Here is a 16304-nt window from a genome sequence, read left to right on the forward strand (position 1 = left end):
ATATATATATATATATATATATATATATATATATATATATATATATATACGTATATATTGTATAAAAGTTAAAGGCTTATTATACTTTTGATGATTCAAAATTATAATTAAAATAAATATTATATTATTCAAATTTTAAATAAAATATAAAATGAGAAAACTAATCAAATATTGCAGTAGAAATTACATACAAAAAGAGGGGGATAAAGTTAATGTTAGGATATTTATACTATGAACTAATTAAAAAAATAGAAGATAAGTAAATAACGCCAAAAATAGATAATTTTTTCAAATTATCCGCGCATCGCGCGGGTTTTAACTCTAGTTATATTAAAAGGAGAGTAGTGAAGCATGTGGTTAAGCCAAGTGGCAAGCTAAAATGAAGCCACTTGGCAATTTTAAGACAACATTAAAAATTTAAATTATAAATGGGAACATATTTAATGGAAGTAGTAGTCCAAAATTTTCTATAGGTATCTTTAATTAAATTTGTGTATAATTCAGCTATGGTAGGTATCCTTTTTTGAGCAAGAATCCATTAAAATTTCGTTGAAAATCTAACACACTAATTTTGAGTTGAAATAATAATTCTTTATTTAGTATAAGTTTTGTATCTAACCTTATTTGTGAACAATATACATTATTATAGGTATCTTTAATTAAATTTTGTGTATAATTCAGTTATAGTAGGTATTCTTTTTAAAAAAAAATAATTAAATAAACATTTTGTATCTACATCTATATTTTATTAAAGGAAGTGGGAAGAGAATCTTTAGTTTGGTCCAAATATGAAGCCTAAAGTTCAGCCATTACAACGCAAGTGGGAAGAGAATCTTTAGTTTGCTCCAAATATGAAGCCTAAAATTCAGCCATTAAAAATAGTATTGATAAATTTAAATAACTTAAGAATTCAAGAAATATTTTTAAAATAAAATAGATATTTATTTTTAAATTAAAAAATTTCTAGATTTATTTATATTATATTAAAGGATAGTAATGGATAATAATACTAAATAAAGTGGCACCAAAAATTAAAGTCTTACTAGATATAGAAATAAAATTTAAAAATATAGAATAAACATCTAATATAAGTAATTTGATTAACTAAAATTAAAAGTCAAATTTTGTATCTTGAAACTAAAAGAGAGTTTTTTTTTATTGCATGTAATATAAAAAATAAATATAAGAAAACTTAATAGATTTAGAATATAATAATCAAAGAACTTATATATTAATATTTTATACTAATTAAAGTTACAACTTAAAGTCAAATATGATATTATTTTGATTACAGGTAAAATATTAATTAAAAATTTCTTAGTAGGGAAGAAACTGTATAAAGAAAAAAATAAATATAATATGAGAATATTTATACTTTAAATTAATTAAAAATAAAATAAGTAAATAATTGAATAATATTCAAAAATATTATTTATAGATTTAAATAGTAAAATAGTTTCAAGTAAGAGGATAAAAGCGTAAAATATATTAAATTTCAAGAATAAAAAAATAATATTTATCAATAATTATTAAAAGGATAATAAGCAAAATATTAAGTCAATTAGTAAGCCGATAAAATCATATGAAAGTATAATAATGTTAAATAATAAATAATATAATAATATATAAGTAAAGAAAAAAAATTGTGTAAAATTTAAAAGAATAAGACTTATTTAAGCTTGAGATAAAAATTAACTAATACTGAGAATTTTATTAAAATAATATAATTTAATATGTTCAAACGAGAAAAATCACCACATGACATAGTTAGTAATTTTTAATATTGATAACGAAACGAAATTCAAGTACTAAAATTAACCTAATTAGATTATATAAATGTAAAAAAGAAAACAGGTTATCCACTATGAGATTTGCGAAATGATTTCATGTCTTGCTTCTTAATTAATATCTAATGATTATCTATAAATTTTATTTGGAAGGTTTATAATTTAAAGTTATTTATACATAATTTAAATAATCCAAATNAAATTTCAAGAATAAAAAAATAATAGTTATCAATAATTATTAAAAGGATAATAAGCAAAATATTAAGTCAATTAGTAAGCCGATAAAATCATATGAAAGTATAATAATGTTAAATAATAAATAATATAATAATATAATAATTATAAGTAAAGAAAAAAAATTGTGTAAAATTTAAAAGAATAAGACTTATTTAAAATTTAAGGTATTGAGTTCTCATAACGAGCTAGTTTTCTCTCTCATGCTCTCGGCGTAAGTTAGACAAACCTGCGCCAGTGTGAAAATGGCAGGAGTGAGAGGCAGAGGTGGTGGCCAAGGACGAGGACGAGGCCGACCACGGAAAATTCAAATCAACAACTTTGAGCTGGAAGAAAAAAATGATGAAGAATCAAAGGAGGATAACGAATCTGAGGCACAATTGACACATGCAAACAAAGGATCGGGAGCTAGAAACCAAATCGAAGAAGCAGAAGGATCTCTATTGAGATCTGAGCTGACTATGAAGGAACGAGAGGTAGAAAAAGAGGAAATTAAAAATAACGAGAGCAGATCGCAAAAGGAAATCAATGGAACAGTAACAGTGATAGAGGAAAGCAAGGAAGAAGACGAGGAGGAGAGCAGACCAGCATGGACAAGCTTATTTGCGAGGAATAGAGCAGCTAAAAACGGTATGAAACTAACTTACATACCTCCACAAGTGATAGATGGTGAAATTAGAGTTCAGTTAGAGAAAGAGGAAGTAGATAGAGAAACAGAAAAATGGAAAAGGGCTTTGATTACGTATGTGCTGGGTGATTTACCTGGGTATAATGTAATAAAGAGATATATAGAGATCCAGAATTATACTTGCATGATGATGGTTATTATATAATTAAATTTAAAACGATGGAAGATATGAAGGAAATCCTATTAGCAGGGCCATATACTATCAGTAACAGACCAGTGATTCTTAAACAATGGACAACAGACTTTGATTTTGAGAAGGAATTTCCTACAGAGATTCCTCTATGGGTTAGATTTCCAAAACTTCCATTGAACTGTTGGGGAAAGAACTCATTACGTAGGATTGCAAGCTCTATAGGTACTCCTATGTATGCTGATGAATGTACTGCCAAACAAATGAGAGTTTCCTATGCTAGAATGTTAATTGAGGTAGATGTGACAAAGCCTCTAAAAGAAGAGATAAGGGTGGAGGATCCAAATGGGAAAACATTTCTACAATCCATTATCTATGACTGGAAACCAAAATTCTGTGAAAAATGTCAAACCATTGGGCATGACTGTAAACAGGAAAGAGGGAGGCAGATTCAAATGAATAAAAGAATGAACAGAGAAAACCAAAGAGAGTAGTCCAACAATGGGTTACAAAGGAGAAAGGGAAGATGAGAGAGGTTGAACAAGAAAATGCTGTAGTGCAAGAAGTGATACAACAACAAGATAGCAGCAGAATGATGGAAGTAGGACAAGGGTCAAAGGAAGCTGAGAAGCAGAAATCAATAAGAAGGGAAGAACAAATGCCAGGGAATGCAAGGAAAGAGGTGGAAATACCAGAGTTCAATGAGCTTCATTTTCCAATGCTGGGATCAGTACCATTGAAGAATGGCTTTCAAATACTGAGTAGAGAGGGGAAAAGAGCACACACAGTACCTCCATATATAGGAGGTAATGGAAGAAGATCCTTATGAACTGGTTAGTATGGAATATAAGGGGAGTAAATAAAAGATATAAGCAGAAAGAACTGAAGAAACTCCTCAATACAGAAAATATTGGGATAGCTGGTATAGTGGAAACAAGAGTAAAAGAAGGCAAAGCAGGAACTATAATAAATAATATAGCTACAGGGTGGAGCAGTAGGACAATTATGCATCAGCCAATAATGGAAGGATATGGATAGTGTGGGATAATAATAGTTACCAGGTTACTAAGATAAAGGAAAATGCCCAAATGATACACTTTGAAGTCATAGAGAATACTGGAAAGGTGGATTGTATGATGTCCATAATTTATGGATTTAATACAACTGAACTAAGAAAAGGATTATGGGAAGAACTAAAAACACTAGCTCAAGGTATCAACAAACCTTGGATAGTGATAAGAGACTTTAATGCAGTTATGTATGGTGCAGATAGAGATCAAGGTAACCCAATCCAACAGACTGAGGTACAAGATTTTGTGGATTGTATGCGGGCAACTAACCTGAATGAACTGCTATGGAAGGGGGATTATTATACATGGAGTAACAAACAAAGAAGGGAAGACTGAATACAAAGCATGATTGATAGAACTTTTGGGAACTTTGAATGGATGATGCAATGGGGCAATGTAACAGTAGAATATGAGCTGCCAGGGATTTCTGATCATGCACCAATGTATCTGAGACTAGGAGTGGATCAAACTAACATCAGAAGCCCATTTAGATTCTTTGATGTTTGGGCAGAGCACAAAGACTTTACAAGGCTAGTTGAAGAAGTGTGGCAACAAAGACAAGATCCTTGGACAATGAGAGATATATGGAGGAAACTGAAGAGACTGAGAACTAAATTGAAGACACTGAATAACAGAGGATTTAGAAATGCTGAACAAAAAATGGCAGAAGCAAGGGAAGAAATTCAGAAAGTACAAAGCCAAATGCAGAAGCAGTTTGATGATGAATTGCAAGCTAAAGAAAGGGATGCACTGCAGAGATTAGAAAAGTGGTCAATGATAGAAGAAAGCATCATGAAGCAGAAATCCAGAGATAAGTGGATAAAACTAGGGGATGCTAATACCAAATACTTCTCAGCAGTAGTGAAAGAAAGAAGGCACAGGAAACAAATAAAAGAACTGATGGGAGTTGATGGCAATATAATAAACAAACAAGATAGGATTCAAGAAGAAATAGTGAGATTCTATAAAGGCCTTATGGGCACAGCAGCTGAAAAACTCACAGCAGTTGATAGAACAGTAATGAAGAAGGGGCCTGTACTGAACAAAGAGCAGAGAAGGATGTTGAATTCAGAAGTAACCAACCAGGAAGTGTATGAAGGGCTAAAAGGCATAGGTGATGATAAGGCACCAGGGATAGATGGATACAATGCTGTATTTTTTAAGAAGGCATGGCATGTTATAGGGGATGAGGTGACTAAGGCAGTGCAGGAGTTCTTCAACACAGGGAGAATGTATAGAGCTATTAATTGTACAGCTATAACTTTGATACCAAAGACAGATAATCCAGCAACAATTAAAGAATATAGGCCAATAGCATGTTGCACAGTGTTGTACAAGGTGATCTCCAAGATATTGGTAGCTAGAATGCAGAAGATACTAGGAGCAATCATATGTGAAGCACAAGCTGGATTTGTACCAGGAAGAAGAATAGGAGATAACATCATTATGGCACATGAATTAGTTAAAGGTTACACAAGAAAGCACATATCTCCAAGGTGCATGATTAAAATTGACTTACAAAAAGCCTATGACTCAGTTGAATGGAGCTATTTGGAGCAGATTATGAGACTAATGGGGTTCCCTGAAAGATACACAGCTTGGGTGATGGAATGTGTGAAGACAATAAACTATACAATCATAGTAAATGGGGAGCCAACAGAACCATTTGATGCCAAGAAGGGATTGAGACAAGGGGATCCAATATCCCCATTTTTATTTGCAATAGCAATGGAGTACCTAAGCAGATCATTGAAGGAAATGACACAAACCAGGTAGTACAAACATCATCCCAGATGTGCCAAATTATCACTAACTCATTTATGTTTTGCAGATGATCTCTTAATTTTTTCTAAGGGAGAAGCAGAATCAGTTAAAGCAGTAATGAAATGCTTCAATCAATTTTCAACAGCTTCTGGGTTACAAGCAAATAAGGGAAAAGTTCAATTTACTTGGTAGGAATGGGACAACAAGAACAAGAACAGATACTGCAGGAATCAGGATTTACAAGAGGTGAACTGCCATTTAAGTACTTAGGAGTGCCACTCTCAACTAGGAAGCTGACAATGATACAATGGAAACCAATCATTGACAAAATTGTGGCAAAAATTACTTCATGGACAGCAAGAAAATTGTCATATGCAGGAAGGAGTCAATTGATAAACAGTGTCTTATTTGGAGTTCAATCATACTGGGCTCAAGTGTTCATCTTACCAGCAAAAGTAATGAAAGCAGTGGAAAGCTTCTGCAGAAGCTATCTTTGGACTGGAAACAATACTATTTCAAAAAAATCATTGATCAGTTGGGATAGGGTATGCAGCCCAAAAAGCAGTGGTGGATGGAATATCATAAATATGAAGCTGTGGAATAAAGCTGCCATAGGCAAGCTTTACTGGAATGTGGCACAGAAGGAAGATAGAATGTGGATAAAGTGGATACATGCATACTATATAAAAGGGCAGCAGATGGAACAAGTTAAAGTACCAACACAGGCAAGTTGGATGGTGAGGAAAATACTTGAAGCAAGGCATATCATAGAAAAAAACAATGTGCAGATAAGTAAGGGAAAGGGGATCATAAAGCAGATATACCTGAAGCTGTTGGAAGATCAACCTAGAGTCATGTGGAAATGTCTGATGTTTGGCAATGCTGCAAGGCCAAAAGCAAAGTTCACTTTGTGGTTACAACTGCAGAACAGACTACTTACAGTGGAAAGGTTAAAGAAATGGGGGATTCAGGGAGAAGACAAATGCAGCTTATGCCAGGGACAAGAAGAAACAAGAGATCACATTTATGTAGAGTGTAGCTACACAAGGGAGGTACTAAAGAGAGTGATGCACTGGCCACAGAAACTAAGCCTAACAGGAACTAACTGGGAGCAACATGTGCAAGAAGTGATTAGAAGAGCTAAAGGGAGATCAAGAGAAGCATAACTATTCAAAATGCTATACACAGAAATGGTACATAATACATGGATAGAGAGAAATCAGAGAATTTTTGAAAACAAAAATAAGAGCTGGGAGAAGATAGCTAAGGATACAGTGTATGTTTGTTGCGCACGAGCTCCTCCTAGTATAGCTGAATTAGTGCAGGGATATAGATTTTAAAAGCTAGATAGGAAGAGCATGAGATTGTAATGTACATATGATAGTTATGCTGTGATAGCTAACTATGGAGCTTTGTAAATATTACTGGTGATTAATATAAAGGTTAATTACCAAAAAGAAAATATATTACAATTTGGTTAGTTAGTTAAAGTGGAGTTAGAATACATTGATAGGACACGTGACTATTAGGTGTCCAGCTAAGAAGCACTCTGTATAAAAGGAAGGTCTTCTTCCTTATTTGCATAACAGAAAAATATCACACAAATTCTCTCTAAAACATTCTACTGTTACATTGCTTACGATGGCTTCCTCTCTATTATTGAGAAGAAAAAAAAAGTTATTGGTGAAAGTTAATAATAATAATAATGATATTCTACAATTTTACTCTTGAAAAAAATTATTATGTTTTATCAATTTATTAATCTTCGAGTAATATTAACTTTTATTTTATAATTCAAATATGATATTTAATGTATTATTTATTTAAAAAAATTACTGAGATATTATACACGCGCTTTAGTAGATTTAAAAATCCAACACTATTGATTTTATATGGTAATTGAAAAATTCGAAATTTACTAGCCTTATGTTTGGGTGAGGAAGAGTGTAAAGCACGAAGGATGATGTCGTGCCGCTTGATGTAGCATTCCGTGCTGATTATATTGATTCTTATGGTGAGGTTGAGAGTAAAAGCACGAAGGGTGATGCCGGGCAACTTATATTGATTTTTATGGTGAGGATGAGAGTAAAAGCACGAAGGGTGATGCCGTGCAATTGTTTGATTTCTGATTCTTGTTGACAGTTGAGTTGTGGTGTTTCCCTATATTTACATGCTATCCTCCTGTTGTCATTTGATATTTCCCCGCAGCATGTTTCCCCCTCCCATCCTTGACTATACATTTCTGCTTTTATTTTTCGCTGTACATTATATATCTGCACATGTTTATTTTTGGTAGTCTGTTCCTAGCCTCGTCACTACTTCGCCGAGGTTAGGCTAGGCACTTACCAGCACATGGGGTCGGTTGTGCTGATACTACACTCTGCACTCTTTTGTGCAGATCCCAGTGCTGTAGATTTCAGACCGCAGTGAGATTTCCGTTCCTTGATCATCAGGCGACCCGAGGTAGTCCTGCAGGCGTCCGCAGGCCTTGGCGTCTCCCTCTATCTACTTTCCTGTTTCTTTTATGTAATCCCAGAGACAGTATTTTGATGTTTCTTTCAGACCCTTATTTGTAGTACTCTTAGACAGTCTGTGAAGTGTGACACCAATCTTGGGTTGATTTGTTATGGAATTGTATTAGCAGTGTTATTAAACTTGAAATTTACTTCCGCTTGTTAAATTTTGTTGATTATAAATTGTTGGCTTATAACTGCTAACGATTTTTAAAAATGGAAACAAGGCAAATAATTCAGTTGGTTGGCTTGCCTAGCTTTCACTAGTAGGCGCCATCACGACTCCCGAGGGTGGAAAATTCGGATCGTGACAAGTTGGTATCAGAGCTCTAGGTTACATAGGTCTCACAGTTCACAGACAAGCTTAGTAGAGTCTGAGGGATCGGTACGGAGACGTCTGTATTTATCCCCCAGAGGCTACAGAGTTAGGAAAAACTTCACATCTATTCTTTCATGTCGTGCGGTTTGGTTTCTCAATGCTAATTGAATTTCTACTCTGTTCTTCCGCGAATGGCGAGGTCACGTACCGCTTCTTCAGCCGAACAGCATCACAGACCAGTGATAGATCAACTACGTCTTCGGAGGCTTTGCGAAGGTTGGATAGGTTTCACCAAGCTCTTCACTACCACTTTTAGCGGTACATCTTCTGAGGATCCCCAGGATTATTTAGGCAGCTGTCATGAGGTTCTCAAGAACATGGGGATAGTGGAGACCAATGGGGTCGACTTTGCTACTTTTCGCTTATCTGAATCCGCCAAGACTTGGTGGAGGGATTGTTGTTTGGCTAGACCGGTTGGATCACCAGCTTTGACTTGGGACCAGTTTTCTCAGCTATTTCTGGAGAAGTTTGTTCCTATCACTCAGAGAGAGATCTATCGGAGGCTGTTTAAGCGTCTCCAGCAGGGTTCTATGACTGTTACTCAGTACGAGATCAGATTTATTGACTTGGCCCGTCATGCTCTTCTTATACATCCCACTGAGAGAGAGAGAGAGAGAGAGAGAGAGAGTGAGGAGGTTCATTGAGGGACTCATTCAGCCTATTCGACTCATTCATCCTTCGTGCTTTACCCTCTTCCTCACCCAAACATAAGGTTAGTAAATTTCGAATTTTTCAATTACCATATAAAATCAATAGTGTTGGATTTTTAAATCAACTAAAGCGCGTGTATAATATCTCAGTAATTTTTTTAAATAAATAATACGTTAAATATCATATTTGAATTATAAAATAAAAGTTAATATTACTCGAACAGGATTAACAAATTGATAAAACATAATAATTTTTTATCCAGGTTCATCCTTAACTAGAGCTCTCAGGTCGAGAACCTGGATATGGAATCGCCTTTGTTAGGGAGCGCGTTAATTCCCAATGTGGGATACGAATCCGAATCTAGTCGGACCCTAATGTGGGTGCCGAACACCGAATGAAAACCAAAAAAAAATTTAGACTATGTACACCCATATTCATATTATTTTTTTCTTTCTTTTTTCCCCTCGAATACCTACCACGTGTTTCTACTTTGTACAGTTCTCTCTTCTCTTTTCGATTTCTAGATTTCTCGTGGACAGAAGTATATTTCTAGAACTCTCCTGACTATCCGCGAATCATCTATTTATTTATAATTGCTGATTGTTTAACCAGAATAATCATTTGAAAAATTGCCCAAACAGACCTTAATTCACCGATCGGAACTCCTCTCTGTGTTAACTACGTCCACCGGTCATTGCTATGTCGACGGTGACATCAACGCCGGCCGCAGCCGCTTATTCTTCGCAATACAATTACTTAAACGGCACATACTTTCCGACGCCGTTTCATCTCCAACAACAACCATCTCAGCCCTACATTGGCCCTGCTCCTCCTGTCTATTCTGCTCCGGCGTCTGTTCCCGGCGTTTACACTTTACCTCAATATCAACAAGTAAGAATTCCGACGAGTTGGAGCTTTTGTTTTAGAGTTTTTTTTCTCATTAATAATTACTTCATTTTCAATTTGTACATTTCGGCTGTGGAATTTGCTTTTGATGAACTGACTCGGATTTTGATAGGGAGGGAAAAAACATATTTTATTTATTAGTGGCTCGGCTCGTATGTAAGAACCTTAAATGTGATCATATGTGTACACATGAATATACAAAGATAAATGACTTATGTGCACGCACACACAGATCCATGCATGCCTAAATGTGCATGTTATGATATGTTTACGCAGAGTTATAGTTCTATAGACCGATAGTGTAACTGTATGTGACTTTTTTCAGTATTGGTTGTTAACCTAAAATAAATGGTAAGTGAGGCGGGGGTGAAGCTACCCTTGTCCAGGGGGAGTCAATTGACATCCCTTCACCGCAAAATTACACCGTATGGATGTATCAATTTTTTTTAATGTATATATACAATATGTTGACCATGACATGACCGGAGCCCATTTATGGGAATACACTGGGTTCGTTGTTGTTGTTGTGGTGGTGACATGACCGGAGCTTAAATGAAAAGTGAGGAGTGATATAGCCGATCCCAACTTATTTGGGACTGAGGCGTAGTAGTCGTTATAAACTATACGTGAGTCACTTTGGCTTCTTCGTGTGTTTACTTTTTATATTTGAATTCTCTTAGCAAATATTTTGGCTCCGCCACTAATAGTAGGTTAAATTAGATTGAGAGTATAAAAATTATTTACAGAGTAGCTGTGTATAACTTTCAAATTCTTAAAAGAATTGCATGTTTCTTAGTTCTTGCTTCCCATTAACAAGCAAATGGAAAAGAAACTTCTTAAAAGTATTTGAAGTAGAGCCTCTCTGCATCTTTATCGATGTTGTTTAAGCTTGGAATTTATTAAAAAAGAAGATTTATTTGATAATGTTACTAATGTGCCTAATTGTTGTGGATGTATAGGCGCAGCAATTATTTCAAAGAGTTGCACAAACTATCACGCCCGAAGCAATTGAGAATGTGAAAGCTGCACTCGCGAAGAGTGAGATTGAGCAAAAAGCTGAGGCCAAAAAGAAAGCTGTGCCTCGAAAGGCAGCAGGGCAGACTTGGGAAGATCCTACCCTTGCAGACTGGCCAGAGAGTAAGCTCATGCCCCATTTAATTTTTTCTTCTGATTTGGTTTTGCGTCGAATAGTTGATTCTATTTAGTTTATTCTTTTGATGCTCTGTGGTTGATCCAGTTTGTTCTCCTCCATGAATTGAATTGGGTACAACCTTGTTTGAAGGGTCCTGGCAGTGTTTATAGAAAATGTCACGGTTGTGATGTTCTTGATAACCATGCAATCGTAGGGTCTAGAATTTAGGGAAGCAGTGATGAATGTCGAATTATTTAGCCGCCATGCAATTGTGGGAGTTGGAAGTTAAGGAAGTGTGAAGTAGTCACCTGTGCAATCATTTAGCAAATAAAAATTATTTCATCTTGTACTTCGGTTCAAATTTCCTTGAGAACTGGATATATTTGGAGATTAGTGGCACAATATTTGGATTAATGGGAGATGCTTTTCGAAAGATCAAAATTTATGCGATTTAACAGAATTGAGGATTGAAAAGTTTTTTGCCACATACTGCAAGTGTTTGGAAACTGGAAAGTGGGAAGGACTGGGGTGTATGAGGTCCTCGAATAATGCGACCATGTTACCCCCCCCCCCAAAAAAAAAAAAAAAAACCCAACAGAAAAAAGGTAAAGCTTTCATTTTGCTCGGCGAGGAATTTATGATAGTCTTTTTGTTTGCTCGAAAATTTTTGGTTGAAGGAAGTGAAGGTCTTCTTTGTAAGCTAATGTATCAGTCTATGTAACACCTATCATGGCTATCACCTTCATGTTATGTTTCCTCTTTTTGCATTTGGGAAAGGCGGGGGTAGTTAGAGCTGGTTTAAAGCAAAACAATTTGCCATAATGAATATAAATGGTCAGATAAATGTGTTGAATTAGTTTGTGCTTGATAAGTTTTTGGTACTCTGTTTCTAGTCTTTCTGAATATTTTTGGTCCCCCCCCCCCCCCCCCCCCCCCTGTGCTGGTGGGGGTTGGAAAAAGGATTTGAGGAGTCCTAGATTGTTGGTTAATATATCTTGTGTGTTTTGAGTATTATGCTATACTGCTCCTATTTAACATGAGCTACTGTCCTGCAAGTGGTTATGTCCAACTTTGATATGATTTTCTTATTTCTTCATCTTTTGCTATACTTGACTCTTGGTTTTTTCTGTAAGATGAGTGGTAATTCTATTACAGTTGAATGATTAAGTTGGCTATTGGGATCTTGCAGATGATTACCGTATATTCTGTGGTAACCTTGGGAATGAGGTGAATGATGATGTTTTATCAAAAGCATTTTCAAGATTTCCTTCATTTAACATGGCCAGGGTAAGTTGTCTTGAAGCACTCATGTTTTCTCTGTACTTTTAATTTTAATTGTCATAGATGAACTTGTGTTCTGTCATGAAGGAGCTGGGGTCGTTGTCTCTAGAGCTATACTTTCTTTTATATCTTATATTTCCTTATCCTAAACATTTATGAAGTTGGGGAAAGCAGTTATATTAAAAGAAAAAATGAGAAGATTTTGGGAAAGCCTAGGCATTCTTCAATATGTGCTGCTATACGGGAAAAAAGCGTTTGTTGGACTCTTGGGTGGAGGAGGCTCAATTAACTATTTAGAGATCAACATTTATTCTGCATACAGATTATTCTTAAGAGCGTTCTCTTTATGTATCAGTGCCTCTGGTGCAAAGTCCAATAGCTTTTAAAGGTTGAAAGATAAAAAAGAAGCGGGTAGTGTTACTGAAATATGTGATGAAGAAAGGAACCAAACCTATATTGCTTGTCGTGTACGTATAAAGTGACTTTCTCTTTCAAAAAAGAAATTTTGTGACTGTCTCTTTTTCTGTTTTTCGTGTAAACTGGTGTATTCACAGTTGCTGTCATGTCCATGACACATGTATATTTGCACTAAATTAAGTGTACTGTCAGCTTTTGAATGTCTAAAATGGCGAGTTATCTAGGTTGGTGAGCATCCACAAGGAGATTGTATTGGTGGTGATCTATGTCCCAAGCACTTGGGTATAAACAATTGTGGATCTATGGTATGTTCAATTCTTAGAATATCTTGAAGGATATGAGACCCCACCTTGATTTCCAATTTAAATGTCAGCTCCAGATTTGGAACTGTCCATTGGACTGATTCTGTTATAACTACTGCGGGCCCCGTGACTATCTATTCATTGGATTTGCTCAAAAGCAAAGAGTTTATACCCATATTTCTTTTCAAGACGCTAAACATCAGATGAATAGTCAGTGGAGTGTAGGTGGTGATGTCTTACTTCTTCCCTTCAACATATCATGTTAAACTTAATTTGTTACTGCCTTAAGCATGCCACTGTAGTGAAGGTTATGTTTCGCGCATCATTGTGCTGAAGTTGTAGTTTCTCCGTCCCCATGCTTGCCTTGAATAAGAAGAGAAAAGGTATTTATGTAGGATGCAAATGGGAAAGAAGCGATGATCTTGTTTTTATTATTATGTATTTGACGCTGACGTATGCTTACTAGTTTGGGCCTAGCTTATGTATTATTAATAGTTTTATAAGTTGCTTCTAGGTTTAAAGATATCTTGTCAAATTCATTGAATCAAGGGTATTTTGTGCTTCTTCAAACTTTTCTTTTTATAGGGCTTAGATAAATTCTTTTTTAGTGCTAGCCTAGCTTTACTTTGGTCCTAGTTGTCTTAAAAGTCAACTTCTAGAGTTTTGTTAGGTGAATTGCATGCAAATATAGATATATTCACAATTGTAATTTGACCTCTATGGTGTTTGTTACTCGATGAAGTTGCTGTTGCTTCTTTGGTACTTTGTTCGAAGGGAGGGGGGTTCTTATTCCTAGTATTCAACATGATATTCCCAGACTCTCTTCTTCATCTTACATATTCATGTCAATGTCCACCGGGCTCCAAAATAGCCTTCCTTTCCAACTTTGCTGTATTATGCTTGGATGTCATGACCTTCTCTCTTCTTCTTATATTCATGTCACAATTCATCTGGCTCCAATTACCCTTCTCTTCTGACTTTGCTTTATTATGCTTTGAAGCGATAGCAATACATGGCGGCTGCCGATCCCTCAAGTCCAGTCACTCTTCTAAAATACTCAGCTACACAATCCTATAATGCAACCTTGAATTGGTTATTCTGCCACATCTAGAGAGATCCCTTTTCTTTTCTGCTTTTGTTGTGTAGTGCTTTATTATCTACTTTTGATTACTGTAACTTAAAGTTCCTGTAAAACTTACGGGTTTCTACATTGTAATGATGACAGGTTGTGAGAGACAAGCGGACTGGTAAGACCAAGGGCTATGGGTTTGTAAGTTTCTCCAACCCTTCGGACCTTGTCACAGCACTTAAAGAAACGAATGGTAAGTGGTCGTTTCATGTATATGCAGGCATAGTTTCTTATTTTGCTTCTGCTACGAGCATATTCATTCTCTTAAGTGGCACACCTTAGTGTAAGGGTCTTTGACTGTTGGATGGTTAGCTTTTTCCTTTTGTAAATCACCAGACCGGAATGGTATAGGAAGAAAACTTTCATTTGGATCTGACATTTTCCTTGTTATGCCGTTCGTTGATGCTTTATATGGGTTTCTTTCTTTCCCTTGTTTGATGTCATAAGGTCTAAGGATTTGCCTTGCTTGGGAGAGTGTGTTATCTCGACCCTCTTCCCCCCAGCGCCAGAAGACTAGCTGGATGATCCAGCAGCACAACAACTAGAAGGATGGTGCTTTTGAAATCGAGTTAGGTAAAGGAAAAATGAGATACGGATACTTCAGCGAAAGGAGCAGTGTGGCTCCTCTTAGGCTTTGCAAAATGAAGACTAGTCACTGCGATATCATATTTTTACTTGAATTCCGGAGTTGACAAGGTACAATAATTTCAGGGAAATATGTTGGAAACCGACCAGTTCAACTTCGGAAGAGTAAGTGGCAAGACAGGATTGATTATGAAGCTTTGGAAAAACAAAAGGTAATCGTGCTTTCTAAATGATCAGGCCCGCATATGATTTCACATTCTAAAGTGGACATTTCACTATATATTTCTTGTTGAATGTTTTGGCAGAATGTGTCTCCGAAGAAACCAAAGTTACCAAAGAAGAGTGTATTGCACAAGTGAGCGTCAAATCATATGATTGTGGATCAGTGTAAGATATTGTTGATCTATATCTATGGCCATTTGGGAAAGGAGGAAAAAGTGGCAAAGTCATTGATAGAGATGCTCCTATTCAACTTATGTAGTGCTTTATGCTTCAGTTGATGATAGTTATTTTCTCCTGCCTTTTATGGCCGTTAGAGCTCGGACTTCCTCGGCAATAATAGATTGTCAAATGGAAGCCTAACTGTGTGAGATATTTGATTGTATTCATAAATCAGTCTAATTGAACAAACGATGAAAACTTGCTCCCGTTGGATCATATTTCACAGCGGAAGCAAACATAGCATCATAATCACGTGTAATTTAAATAATTAGCACATACGGAGATTATACGAGTTAACTCTTGAAGCGTGAACGAACAAAGCAAATCGATATCCTTCTCCAGTTCCAGAATTGCAAGACCTAAGCAACCTTTCACAGTCTTCTACTGTGTTACCTAAATAAAAATCGAAAAACAGAGAACTTCGGGTGGGTGAAATTCAAGGAAGAAAAACGTGTGTTTTTTTTCTGTGTCAAAAGCGACGAGCTATATACCATATATATATAGCTGCGCTTTTTAGGTCAAAACACTTTTTCAGAACCTGTTAGGTTTTCTTCTTCCATCAAGGAAAGGTTTCCTTTATTTCCTATTATTTAGGCACAGTAGAGACTACAGAATTTAATTAACAAGGCTTCCTATTATGGAATTAATTTCGAAATTTGAAATTAATTTCTATCATAATGAATTACGAATTATTCCACTAAAAATTCGTAATTGCACTCCTTAGTTCAATTTTGAAATTCTTCCATAAAATCTTATTTAACTCCCTTGTTAAAATTCAGATACTAACCGATCGAATTAAATTATTGACTATTTAATTTATTGATTACTTCTTTTAGACTTACACTTAACTTATTTTACGTGTTGGATATAAAATTCACCGGCCGGGTTTACACAC

General features: G+C 35.5%; 3 protein-coding genes across 6 annotated transcripts in view; all 3 read left to right on the plus strand.

The window, feature by feature from the left end:
* Positions 1-2854, plus strand: part of LOC109233590 (myoneurin-like) — a 3255-nt gene extending 401 nt beyond the window's left edge. The window contains exon 2 of the mRNA XM_019399474.1: positions 2274-2854. Coding sequence (XP_019255019.1) covers positions 2274-2854 — 581 coding nt within the window. The remainder of the gene's footprint in view (positions 1-2273) is intronic.
* On the plus strand, positions 2869-3333 carry LOC109233591. Its single transcript, XM_019399475.1, has one exon. The coding sequence runs from the start codon at positions 2869-2871 to the stop codon at positions 3331-3333; it is 465 nt and encodes a 154-aa protein (XP_019255020.1).
* LOC109233035 (RNA-binding protein 42-like) lies at positions 9678-15625 on the plus strand. Of its 4 annotated transcripts, none has more exons than XM_019398772.1 (7): positions 9678-10107; positions 11082-11259; positions 12444-12541; positions 13177-13257; positions 14480-14576; positions 15095-15180; positions 15274-15625. In XM_019398772.1, the coding sequence occupies exons 1-7, from the start codon at positions 9916-9918 to the stop codon at positions 15325-15327; spliced, it is 786 nt and encodes a 261-aa protein (XP_019254317.1). In that variant the 5' UTR covers positions 9678-9915; the 3' UTR covers positions 15328-15625. The 4 variants fall into 4 exon arrangements, with proteins under 4 accessions (XP_019254317.1, XP_019254319.1, XP_019254320.1 ...); XM_019398774.1 differs by lacking the exon at positions 15274-15625 and adding an exon at positions 14831-14956; XM_019398775.1 differs by lacking the exon at positions 13177-13257.

Source organism: Nicotiana attenuata, chromosome 10, assembly GCF_001879085.1.
Source record: "Nicotiana attenuata strain UT chromosome 10, NIATTr2, whole genome shotgun sequence".
NCBI lineage: Eukaryota > Viridiplantae > Streptophyta > Magnoliopsida > Solanales > Solanaceae > Nicotiana > Nicotiana attenuata.